The sequence below is a fragment of the Pan troglodytes genome, chromosome 7 (genome assembly GCF_028858775.2).
Source record: "Pan troglodytes isolate AG18354 chromosome 7, NHGRI_mPanTro3-v2.0_pri, whole genome shotgun sequence".
Taxonomy (NCBI): Eukaryota; Metazoa; Chordata; class Mammalia; order Primates; family Hominidae; genus Pan; species Pan troglodytes.
In genome coordinates, this window is record NC_072405.2 from 110086345 (window position 1) to 110098882 (window position 12538).

Consider the following 12538-nt stretch of genomic DNA (forward strand, 5'->3'; position numbering starts at 1 on the left):
TTTCTGGGATTTTTTGATTTAGTAGTTACCTGTGATCCTGTGAAAAAAATATTTAAATAAAAGCATTAATGATCTCTTTTTGAGAAGTTTCTTTTGCCACATTATGTTCTGTCCCCCAAGTCTCTGTCTTTAAGGGCTAATTCTGCATATGCCTTTTTTAAAATTTCAGATATTCCAAAGTTTGAGGTTTATTGCAAAAAAATTCCCTCCGAGTGCTCAATTCATCATGAGCTGTATCATCAGATTTCCAGTTATCCGGACTGCAAGACCAAAGACTTACTTCCGAGCCTACTTTTGAGAGTTGAACCTCTAGATGAAGTAACAACTGAGTGGAGTGATGCCATTGACATCAACAGTCAGGGAACACAGGTCAGTGAGCCATGTGTTCCTGCCAAGACCCAAAGAAAAATGCCCTTTTCTGAGGTTTTGTCAGTTGCCTATTTTTAAACATAATTTTCTAAATGCTGAACGTCTTTTCTCTGTGTGAGAGAACATGTGTATCCATTTTTACGTCCTCATTAAGTTATAAATTCTCAAACTCAAGTATGTATCTGCAAAGTAGACTATACAAACGTTGACTAGAGAGGAGCACTAGTAAAAGCAGGCCCATCTTGGATCTAATCCAAGGTTGAAATGGAAATCAAATTGTTAGGCTTATTTAGATAGAACATAGTTCAGCTGTACAGATTTTAGTACAATCATAATACAAATCCTCTTTTGTGTGTTATTAGGATAAATATGTGTATTTTAAAATTAGTAATTTTAAAATTAGTAAAACCCCACAAATATAAGTACAGTTTTAAAAACCTGAGCAGATAAAATGTCTTGATTTGTTTCTGTCTTCGTCTGGATGTTAGTGATACTAATTTTGTTGAAAATGGCATAAGAACTTAGCATTTCCTTTCTTCTGGACTTAAAATTTACCATTTGTTAGTGTATAATTTAGTGACATTAAATATATTTACAGTGTTGTATAACCATCACCACTATTTCTGAAACTTCTTTATCATTTCAAACAGAAACTCTGTACCCACTAAGCAATAATTCCCCATTCTCCCCTCCTCCATCCCCTGGTAGCTCTCTTCTTCTTTGTCTCTGTCTCTATGAATTTGCCTGCTCTAAGTATCTCAGGTAAGTAGAATCATAAAATATTCATCATTTTGTGTCTGGCTTATTTCACGTAGCATAATGTTCTCAAGTTTCGTTCATGTTTTAGCATGGATCAGAACTTCATTTGTTTTTATGAGTGAATAATATTGTGCCATACTTTTTTAAAAAGTTCTTCCACATTTATTAGGTCATTTGGTCTTCACGACAAGCTTGTGAGGTAGGCTACTGTAATGGTTACAAACCACATATTAAAGTTACAAATGCATTTACGGTAGTAATAATAATGGTTATCATTGAATAATCACTTACACCATACGAGGCATTGTGCTAAGCACTTTACATTCATTCTCATCTAACCTTGACAACAGCCATACAAGTTAGGGACTATCATCTCCACGGAGGGAGAAGTAGAAACTAAGACCTCCAGAAGTACCTTGGTCTAATTTGCATGTAGTGGAAGCAAAAGGCCTGGAATTTTATCCAGTTTTGCCAGACTGCAAAGCCGGTGCTCTGAGCACAATGCATGCTGTTTCCTTACATGAAACCCCTTGGAACCCCTCTTCCCAGTCCTCCTGGCGCATTTTTTCTCATCTCTCAAGATTTCATTAAAGCTCCTGTGAAGTGTATTTGTTGAAATGTGGAATGAGTGATCTGCTAAGGGAGAGAAGGAAAAAGGGAGGGGCCTGGGAAGAGCAGTAGCTGTGGAAACTGGTGAAGGGCCTGGCTGGAGACAGGGGAAGGGATGGTTGAGTGCACTGGAGGGCCACACTCACCCTGGAGACCTGCGTTTGTAGTGGCCACAAACTACTCAGGGGTGTGCTTTCTATCAGCTGTGTTCAGGGGCTGAACAGTGAAAATCCGCGGGATCTGTGCAGCCTCAGGAGATGCTCCCAGTCTCATTAATTTACAAAATAAATATTGCAAGCTTCTCAAGGGTCTCTGAACTCCCCTGCATGGGTTTGAAGATTTTTGAAATCTTGCTTATATTTGACTGGGGAATTCTTTACGATAGACATTCTTCCTGTCAAACCTTATTTTGGGGATTCCCATTCACTCTAAATTTCCTCAAAACTTTGTAGTCAGGGATACTTCAAAGCTAAGAGGAGGTGCTCTTTCCAACACCCTTATCATCTGTGGTTTGAGGACCCAGCAGTCTCATGTTCCCATTAATCTTTTAGGAGCTGTGTGCCATATGTCCTGCAGACCGTGGTTTACTTCCTACTCTGGAGGAAGATTTGTTTCAGACCCTCACCGACATCTCCTCAGTAATATCCCAGGGCATATAAATCACTGGGAAGCAAAGGGAGCTGTGTCCTCTGATGAAAGGAAGGAGCAGTCCTTCTGGAGGAGGGAGTTTGTCTTCCAGGAACCTTCCTCAGCCATTGGTCTGTGAATTTCAAAGCTGACCTAAACAAGCAAAATCAAAACACCATAAAATGCCCATTATGCTGCAAGGAAGAAAACTCCTTTAACTTTTTTCAGTCAAGCCCTCTGCTTCCATTGTATAAATAAGATAGTCTCATGTTGTAGAATTTTGAAATGGATTGCATGAGGAAATATGCACATAGGAGTTGTATACTCTCACAGAGTATTCTTTGGACCAACAGTTATTGAGAAGACCTGCTAACATGTAGGCTGCAGAATACCGATTGTGAAGCTGCTGTGGGCTTTCTGTGGTTGAATCCCTGGCTCACACCTGGTCAGAAGACATCTCATGGTTATTCAACCAGAGACCTGAAGGTGGCACCTGGTGCTCATACCCATGATTTGATAGTTGGCGGTAGCCTGACTTTAGGACAAAAACAGTCTTTAGGTGCTCAATAAAGTCATAAAAGTAAGTTTACACCAATAATTTTAAGTCATAATTTTGATCCTACCAGGAAAATAGTTCAGACTCCTGTCATAGTGTATAGGATTTTAATTTCTGATACTCAGAAACCACTTTTGTCAGAATTAGGCAACATTATTTTGAAAAAGTCAAAATAAGGAACAAAGAAAACATAGTAGTTACCACTTAACTACCAACAACATTGAGAAGCCTGCTTCATTCATTCAGTCAACAAATACTGAGTTTCTAACGTATGCCAGACATTGTAACTTGGTACTGGCACCATGTAAAATATACTGAACAAAAATGTAGCACAGCCCCTGCCCTCAAGTTTACCTGTGGAGGAGATAGATAATAAGCAAGTAATTGCACGGGTAGTTGTATTATAAGCACTACAAAGAGCTATGCAGGAAAGGTACAGTTGTGCTATGTGGGTGTACAGCAGACAAGTTTGAGAGGTCAAGGAGGGTGTCTCTTACTGAGAGACCTTGCCTCTGTGCCTTCAAGGTGAACAGGCACTCCCTAGGCAAGAGAGTAGGGAATCTTTCCAGGTAGAAAGAGCAATGTGTTTGAAGCTTCAGTGTTCAGAGGGCACGTGGTCCTTTCAGGGAACTAAATGCCAGTGCGGCTGTAGCGCCAGATGACAGAGGGTCGGAGAGAGGGCTGGTGAGGCGATGAGAGACCAAACCTGGCAAGGCCCCGTAGGTCCTATCAAGGATTTTGGTTTTTATCTTAAGAGTCATGGGAAGTCATTGCATTGTTTATGAAAAGTACTTGCTGAGCCATTGAACTGCAAAGAATGAGTAGTTTGAACCTCAGAAAGTGAATTAAAATGACCCCTTTGCAGGTAAATTCCCTTCTGAAAAGATCCAGTAAATTCTTATGATCTTTGACTCTTAGCAGACATTCGTAGTCGGGTCAGTGTCACTGCTGTTTCTTCGCAAATGGATTGTTTTGTGGGGAGGAGAGAATGACAGTCCTTCATGTTTCTACAGCTCTGTGCCATTTACCAAGTGTTTTCACAGGCACAGTCTCCATTCTTTTATTCATTTGTTCAAACTTTTACTGAGGACCTATCAGGTGCCAAACGCTTTGCCCTAAATAAGGCACAATTCCTGCCTTCAAAGACTTGAATAACCAATAAATGCAGTAAAGGGAAGATAAAGCCTTTGATCACTGCAAAAATTCTAAGGGCAATAAGTTTTATGTCTATTTACTGATGAGAGATTTGAGGCTTAAAGAGTAATCAGCTAGGTGACTTGCAACTAAGCAGGAGCAAGCCGGAGCCTAAATCTGCTCCCATGTGGTCTAGTCCTGTTTTTCCTACACCAGGCTCAAGCCACTGTCTGTCCTCTGAAGTCTTGCCTTGGCTACAAATAGTAGCTGCCTGAAAGTTCATCAAAGCACAGGTTAGAAGAGATTTTCTGATCTCCGCATTCACCTAATGTAAGAATCCCTTCCATGACATCTCACCCCAGAAGGCTCCCAGTGTAATAGTCATTACTTATCCAGTGGTGGCTATGAGAAATTTTCTTCTTGTATCAATCTGAAAACTATTACTCTGTAGCATCCATTCATTCATCTTTGTTTTGCCCTCTGGGACATCACAGATTGCTTATTTCCCCTCAAATACAGCAACGCTACAATTATTTGAAGGCAGCTCCAACATCTTTCCTAAGTGTTCCCTTATCCAGGCCAAACATTTCTGGTTCCTTGAATCATTCCTTCAGTAAATGCAACTTCCATACCCATCACCACAGTTACCCTTGTGTGAACACTCTAGCGTGTTATGTTCCCTTTTAAAAATCTGGCAGCCGGAATTACACACAGTATTCCAAATGTGGTCTAACCAGCTATTAACTCCCTATGCTTCCATTAATAAAGTAAAAGATTGAGTTAGCTTTTTATTAATGAGTTCAGACTGTTTGTTATTATTGAACTTGTGGTCAACCACATCCCCCAGGTCTTTATCATATGACTTGCTATACAGTTGACTTTTTGAACCCAAAGACAGGACTTTACATTTATCCCAAATAAATTAAGTATTGTTGATATTGGCCTAGTCCAGCTTGTTGAAATCACTTTTTAAAAAATTGTGATGCTGTCATCTAACATATTAAGTATCCCTGGTAGCTTTATGTCATCCATAGATGTGGTGAGCGTGCATTCTACATGTTCATCCAGGTCATTAATAAATATGTTGAACAGGACAAGTTCATGGTTGACATACTGCAGTGAATCATTAGACACTTCCCGAATGCATGGGGTCAATCAGCCAGACTCCACTCTCATCTAGCCCATGTTTCTTAAATAAGAAAATGCATCTAAAATCACTTTTAAACTATACAGTATAAGATATTATCTACAAGAATATCAGAACATACTTTGTTAAGTGCCTTAATGAACCAGGACTCAAATGTGTAATCTGTCCATTTGGTGCAGATCACACAGAGGTAACCTTGAACACTAAAGCTTAAAGCAGCAGGTAGTAATTTTCAGAGTTATGTCTACCCTCCAATTCAGGAATTTTTATAAAGAAAAAAAGTCAGTGCAGGTGAATATCTGATTTATAAAATGTGTAATGCAGGTATTTTGACTTCTTGCTTACTTCGCTCACCTTCCCAGTACTCCAGGGCACAGTCGAACAGATACCAGCAAGTTGGCACTGACTTCTGAATGTCTGCTAGGTACCCTGGTCTAGAGTCTCCTCTGTGTTTACAGTTTGTTCTGGCTGAGTCAGAACTGTTTCCAAAGATACTCAGGAGTAGTGATTTCCCTAAGATGTTTTTCAAGAAGTATACAGTAGGAAAAATTACATCCAGAATAGCCACTGTTTTCTTTTCATCTCTGTCCAATCCTTCCTACCTTGATCAACTTAGAAATTCATCTTCCTTTCTTCTCTTAGATATCTAATTCACCTCATAGCTTTAGCTACTGCCTGTCACACAGTCACTCCCAGAAATTGATCTCCGGCCCCCATATTACTCCCAGTGTACAAATCTGTGTTTCTGCCTACCCACTAGACATCTCAGCCTGAAAATCCTACAAGCATCTGAAATCAACACATCTGAAACCAAGATGATCATTTTTCTTACCCCAAGCCAGCTTCTTCTAGAGTCTCTGCATCAGTTAATGTCATCACTGTTTTCCCAGTACAAAAACCATAAATAAAATGGATTCAGATAATATTGAATGCCTGTTTTATCTCAAGCTCTCTAAAGGTATAGTCATTAGTCCCTGTCACATCCTTTAAAAGTAGATGCTACCCAAAGCTCTGAGAGGTGAACTTGCTCAGGATAAATGGTCCTGGGATTCAAACCCGGGACTGTGTGGTTTCCCAGCCTACCTTCTGCCTACTGCTTCTCAGTGTCTTCCTTTCTCTCTGATCCTCCACACATCCAGTAGGCCACCAGCTTCTATCAGAAATACCTCAGAAACGTCTCTGGAATCTGCCCCTTTCTTCTGTGACTGGGGTCTGCTTCAGGCCTTTGGTTCATCATCTCTCTCCCAGATTTTAGCAATAGCGCCTTAATAGGTCTCTCCATTGTCAGCCTCTCCAACCTCAAGTCTCTCTCTGTAACTAACCCCCAAATGATTCCGAAGACACAGACTCCAGCCCAGAGAAGAGAACCCAGTCCACCAGGTTGCTTAAAACAGACCTCCACCTGAGACCAAGCAGGCCCCGTCTCACTCCTGTTCCCCCTCTACAGGCCAGGGCTCAATCACCTCTTCCCGCCTTTCAAAGTCTAAGTCTATAATTCTTCCATAGCATGGTTTCCTAGTTAAGATACTCTTTTACAAACCACATATATAGAGATATCAGTAGTACATTTTAAATTTATTCCTTCCCAAAATGGGAGATGATATTTTTTGTAAGAAATGACTTTTAGCCCAAAGTCAGCTGCACAAATAAAATGCCTAAGTAGCATATTTTCAGATCAGTTTAGACATATCAACTTGCAGCAAAAGATGAGTGTGATACTATCTGCAACTTAAATGTTCAAAAGTAGGGAGACTAGGTGCAATGGCTTATGCCTATAATCCCAACACTTCAGGAGGCCGAGGCAGGAGCATCACGTGGGGCCAGGAGTTTGAGACCCATCTGGGCAACATAGCAAGAACCCCTGTCTCTACAGAAATTTAAAAAAAAAAAATCACCAAGCGTGGTGGTGCACACCTCTATTCCCAACTACTCAGGATGCTAAGGTGGGAGGATCACTTGAGCCCAGAAGTTGGAGACTGCCTTGAGCTATGATCACGCCACAGCATTCCGGCCTGGTTAACAGAGCAAAACCCGTCTCTATTTTTTAAAAAAACAAAAAACTTCCCACTATTTTCTTTGTCACCTTGTAATTAATTTACTTAGTAAAATTGTTATAATTCTAAAAAAATTGTTACATATAAATAATCATTCAAATAAAGATAACTGAGTACATAGAAAAGCACAAGTTATATTAAAATGCTTCTTGTTGGTAATTGTGGTAGAAGATATTGTACTAAGTAGAAACCAGTATCCAGGCCTCAAATGGTTTTCTTAGACCTAACATATGCATGATGGGGCTGAGCACAGAGACTTATGCCTGTAATCCCAGCACTTTGGGAGATTAAGACAGGCAGATTGCTTGAGCCCAGGAGTTTGAGACCAGCACGGGCAACATGGCAAAATTCTGTTGCTATGAAAAATACAAAACTTAGCTGGACATGGTGGCAAACTCCTGTAATCCCAGCTACTCAGGAGGCTGAGGTGGGAGGATCACCTGAGCCCAGGGAGGCGGAGGTTGCAGTGAGCCATGATTGTGCCACTTCACTCCATCCTGGGTAACAGAGTGAGACTGAGACCCTCTCTCAAAAAATAAATATGATAGTGTCTTGCTGACTGAAGTGCCCTAACACAGATTCAAATGGCAAAACGGTGAGTCTCTTAGTATATGTCACCTAGAGCCTTCCATGCCACCCCACCTCACCCTACTAGTGAAGAAAGTAAAAAGAACCAAATGATGGCATTGATCAGGACTGGCCGGGTTATTCTGTGATAACAAACAGCTGAAAAAAAAAATCCCCTTGGCCATCAGTCATTTATTATTTTTTTCCCCACACACAGAACAAATCTTCCCCGCAAGGTTGGAAGCAGTCACTCCATCACCCTTGAAGTCTAGCACTTCTAAGCGATGCTCAGTCTGGATGTGATGCCCTTTGATCTGGAGACCTATGGACTTACCTGCTCCCCCTTTCCCTGCTGTTTTATAGGACAGGGTAACAGTAATAACCCCTCCACTGTGGAAGGGGGAAGAATGAGAGACATACGGCAGTCTCTTGCATATGGCAGTTCTGAATGTTTTCTGGGCACATATTGTGGGGTCTATACCCTGGAAGCAAGAAATCAGCTTTCACTGAGCACTGTTTCTAATCTTGAAGGAGCTCTTACCATTGTCCTTCAGGTTCCTGGCTCCACCTTCTGGGAGATCTTCCTTGGACACTTGAAGTTTGTATTGCATCTCACATAATCACAGTCTCTTTTACTCCAGGTTTGTAAGTATATAGGGCAGTGGTAATTTCTCAACTCAGTAGACTTCTTACCTATTTGGTTCCAGAAAATTCCCTGTGCCAGGAACCATATTTATGGTCCTTAAGACACATTTCTTTGCTTACTTGCTTTCTTCCTCTCTGGATTTAAGAGAGCTTCTACAGGAAAGTTATACCCTTGATTTACATTTTTTTCCAAGTCAATATAACAGTTAAGTTTTAACAGTGAGTGTGTTGCCTATAGTCAGTCTTAAGGCTGAGTGTTAATCTGCCTTCGTGTTCAGAGGCTAAGTTTACACCTTGCTATTTGAGGCTTTATCTTAGTCTGTTCAGGCTGCTATATCAAAATACCTCAGACTGGTAGCTTATAAACAACAGAAACTTATTGTCACAGTTCTGGAGTCTAGGAAGTCCAACATCAGGGTACTGGCAGATTCGGTATCTGGTGAGGACCCACTTCCTAGTTCATGGATGACCATCTTTTCACTGTAACCTCACATGATGGAAGGGATGAGGGGCTTTCTCAGGCTTTTTTTTTTTGAGACGGAGTTTCACTCCTGTTGCCCGGGCTGGATGGAGTGCAGTGGCCCGGTCTCGGCTCACTGCAACCTCCGCCTCCCGGGTTCAAGCGATTCTCCTGCCTCAGCCTCCCGAGTAGCTGGGATTACAGGCACCCGCCACCATGCCCAGCTAATTTTTGTATTTTTAGGAGAGATGAGGTTTTACCATGTGTCAGTCAGGCTGGTCCCAAACTCCTGATCTCAGGCAATCCGCCCGCCTCAGCCTCCCGAAGTGCTAAGATTACAGGCGTGAGCTACCGCCCCCGGCCTCAGGCTTCTTTTATAAGGACACTAATTGCATCCCAAAGACCCTGCCTTCTAATATCATCACATTGGGGGGCTAGAATTTCAGCGTATGAATTTTGGGGGAACACAAACATTCAGACCATAGCAGGTTTAAAATTATTTCTAACTTTGCAAGGTTCTACATTTCTGGAATCTCTCTATTATCTTCCATTTTTATTTGCAACCTGGCCAATTCTTTCCTGAGCTCATCTCTTCATAAAACAAAACGTAATGTTCCAGACACAGGCAACAGCAGCCAACATAACACCACTGATGTTTGGTTTTCAGACCTCATCTTCTAGAGCTACAGATTTATGAAGTTTATGATCTACCTCTCAAGTCATCTCAAGCAACAGTTTTACTGAATATCTTACCACTTCAAAACATATATGCCCATTTTTATAGCTTTCAATATCGATTTCTACTGTCTGACCATTAAGCCAGGGTCTCCTATTGTAGGATTTTGCTAGAACACTACTTCTATCAACAATATCTATATTAGTAGTATAAGCTCAGTTATGCTGCCTATCATAAGCCTAGAACTTACCTCTTGTTCATGCTAAATGCCTAGTGTGTGTCCTCAGGGGGTTTTGTTCTACATGGTCACTCAGGGACCCAGGTTGAGGGAAAGTCCATCATCTCGTATCTTCCCCCTTGTAACTAACCACCCCAAAACCTACTGGCTTAAAAGAAGAATGATTAACAACTTCTCATGATTCTGAGGAAGTGGCCAAGTGACTTTTCTGCAGGATGAGCCTGGGATCACTCATGCATCTGCATTCACCTAGAGAGTTGGCTGAGGTATGGGTTCAGCTGGGAAGTCTGGGTGTCTCTCTCACCATTCTGTCTGTCCTCCTTAAGGAGGCTAGCCCAGGGTGGCAAGCAGGAAAACCCCAATAAGCAAGCTGTATCAAGCTTCTTACTTGCTGATGTCATGTTAGCTGAAGAAAGTCACATAGCCACGCCCAATGTCAGTATGGGAAGGTACTACACAAGGGCATGGATACTGGGATGTACAATTCATTGTGCAACAGTCTTCCACAGCTATCTAGAGCAGGAGTCAACAAATATTTTTTTAAGGTCTGGATTGTAAATATTTTAGGTTTTGCAGGCCTTATGTTTTCCCAACTTCTCAACAGATGGAGAGATATGTAAGTAAATGAGCATGTTCCAATAAAGCCTTATTCACAATAGCAGGCAGTGGACCAGATTTGGCCCACCACTGAGCTGTGGAACATAAAGCCTTTATTTATTCTCTAGAAGGAATACATGTCAATTCTGCCTTTAGCCCATTGGCCAAAACTAGTCACAAGACCATATCTAACTGCAGGGGTGGCAGGGAGTATAATCCTGCTCTATTCCCAGAAGGAGAGAAGAGCTAGACATGGGTGGACACTAGAAGTCAATACAGCAGAAGCCACATTGAGAAGATGTATGTTCAGATCATCAGCTTTATCTTTATTGAGTACCCGGCACTGGTTGTAAGTACTGAAGAAAACACACACAAAACCAGTGCCCTCATGGAACTTACACAGAGTCCATGATGGTGAATACACTGAGAGGGAGACGCATTTTATACACCTGTGGTCTGGAATTGTTAGTTGTCATCTCATTGTTTGTGTACTTGGCTTTTTCGCCAACTAGGCTGTGAGCAATGCGAGGGTAGGATTGCATCTTCTCTGTGCCTGATGCAGTGACTAATTCTTTGTAGGCACTCTTTAAGTGTTTGTCAAGTAATTGATTGTTCAAACCATTAGACCAAGATAAGGATTTACTTTGGACTTGTGGGGAACCTGGATATAGATGCCTAATTCCTGTATCACTCAGGTACCTAACTATCTAACCCCTAGAGCTGCCATCATGAAAAAGGCTACAAGGTGTGAGTTGTTTCTCTAAATGTGAAAAGACAAGGATAGACTAAAGTCTGTGTTTCTTCCATTCATAGCAGTGAGTGAAAGGGACAACAAGCAAAAATTTCCCTCCAGAGTCTAGGTTTTTTGCCAGAAGAAGTACCATGAAAGTTCAGGTTAATTTGCTTGCCTTCAGAAGGCCCTTGGGGCATTTAACAGAAACCATCACCTTACCTTAGGTTTATTATCTTAGAAAGTGTAAGTATCCTCATTTCATAATGCCTGAAAATCACTTCGAGAAAGAGCAGAACAGTAAATATTTCTCTATTCGCATCCCCTCCCTCTCTCCTCTAAGGGGTCCTGAAGTTATGGACGGTGACTTAGGAAAAGGAATATGAGATGGGAGCATGGGACTTAAAAAGGTTTCTACTGAATGGATAATTTCATATCTTTCAACCTAGTAAAGAAAAGCAATTGATTTACTTATGTATCATACAAAGGGATGGTGTTTATAGATAGGAATATTTCTTAAAGAATATCTCTTTTGTTTTAGATTCATGAGCTGAGCCATTTTTAAGCCATTAATTATGTTTTATTCTCAAATTTTATTATAAGTTTAATTTTTACCTTGGAACAAATAGGGCAAATTCAGAATACAAGTCTTTTGAAAAAGATATTTTTGCAAAACAGTCCATTTGGGAAACGTGTTCATAGAGAATACAGATACAACAAATGGACTCCATTTCTGCTGTCAAGAGGTTTACAATCTAATAATTGGGTCAGACACATAAGTAACTGTAGTACAGACAATAATATTTTTGATCAAATAGAAATATGGTTAAAATTGTTTTAGAATGTAGAAGTAGGTGTCAGTCCAGAAGGGAACAGAAAAATTAAGGAATGGCTCTATGGAGTAAGCTATCCTTTAAGCTGTATGCACCAGGACATACAGGCTTTTGAAAGGACTTATATGGAGAAAAGTATATTCTAGGCGTGGTGAGTAGTGAGTGGCAGGCAAGGGCCTCAGCTGAAGCAGAGGCTGTAAAATGAAAAAGAAGGCAGCAGTGGAAGAACCAGGAAGAGCTGGAGGGGCTGGGCTGCAGCAAGGAGCAGAGGGAGAAGGCAGAGATGATATCCAGGTAACCTACATGCTGAAGATGGTCAGAAATTCTGAATTTCTGAAGTCCATGAGAAAGCCATTGCATGAGAAAGAAGACCAGTGACCTTGAAGTTGCTTCCAAATAACTCTCTGGCTTTCTCCTGTGGTTCTGTGTACACTCTGGTGCTTCTTCATGTGATCAAAATTAGAATATATTCATTGTTGGTCAAGCAAGAGGCCACCTTTGTTCCGTCATCCAGGAATTTTCAGTATGTCTGATTTT

The 12538-nt window shown here is 41.1% G+C and overlaps 1 protein-coding gene across 18 annotated transcripts in view; it reads left to right on the plus strand.

Annotated features, from left to right (window-relative positions):
- Window positions 1-12538, plus strand: part of VPS13B (vacuolar protein sorting 13 homolog B) — an 861798-nt gene that overhangs the window by 819487 nt on the left and 29773 nt on the right. For all 18 annotated transcript variants that reach the window (XM_054657406.2, XM_063816458.1, XM_024345440.3 and 15 more), the window contains one exon: window positions 170-369. In XM_054657406.2, the coding sequence (XP_054513381.1) occupies window positions 170-369 (200 nt within the window). The remainder of the gene's footprint in view (window positions 1-169; window positions 370-12538) is intronic.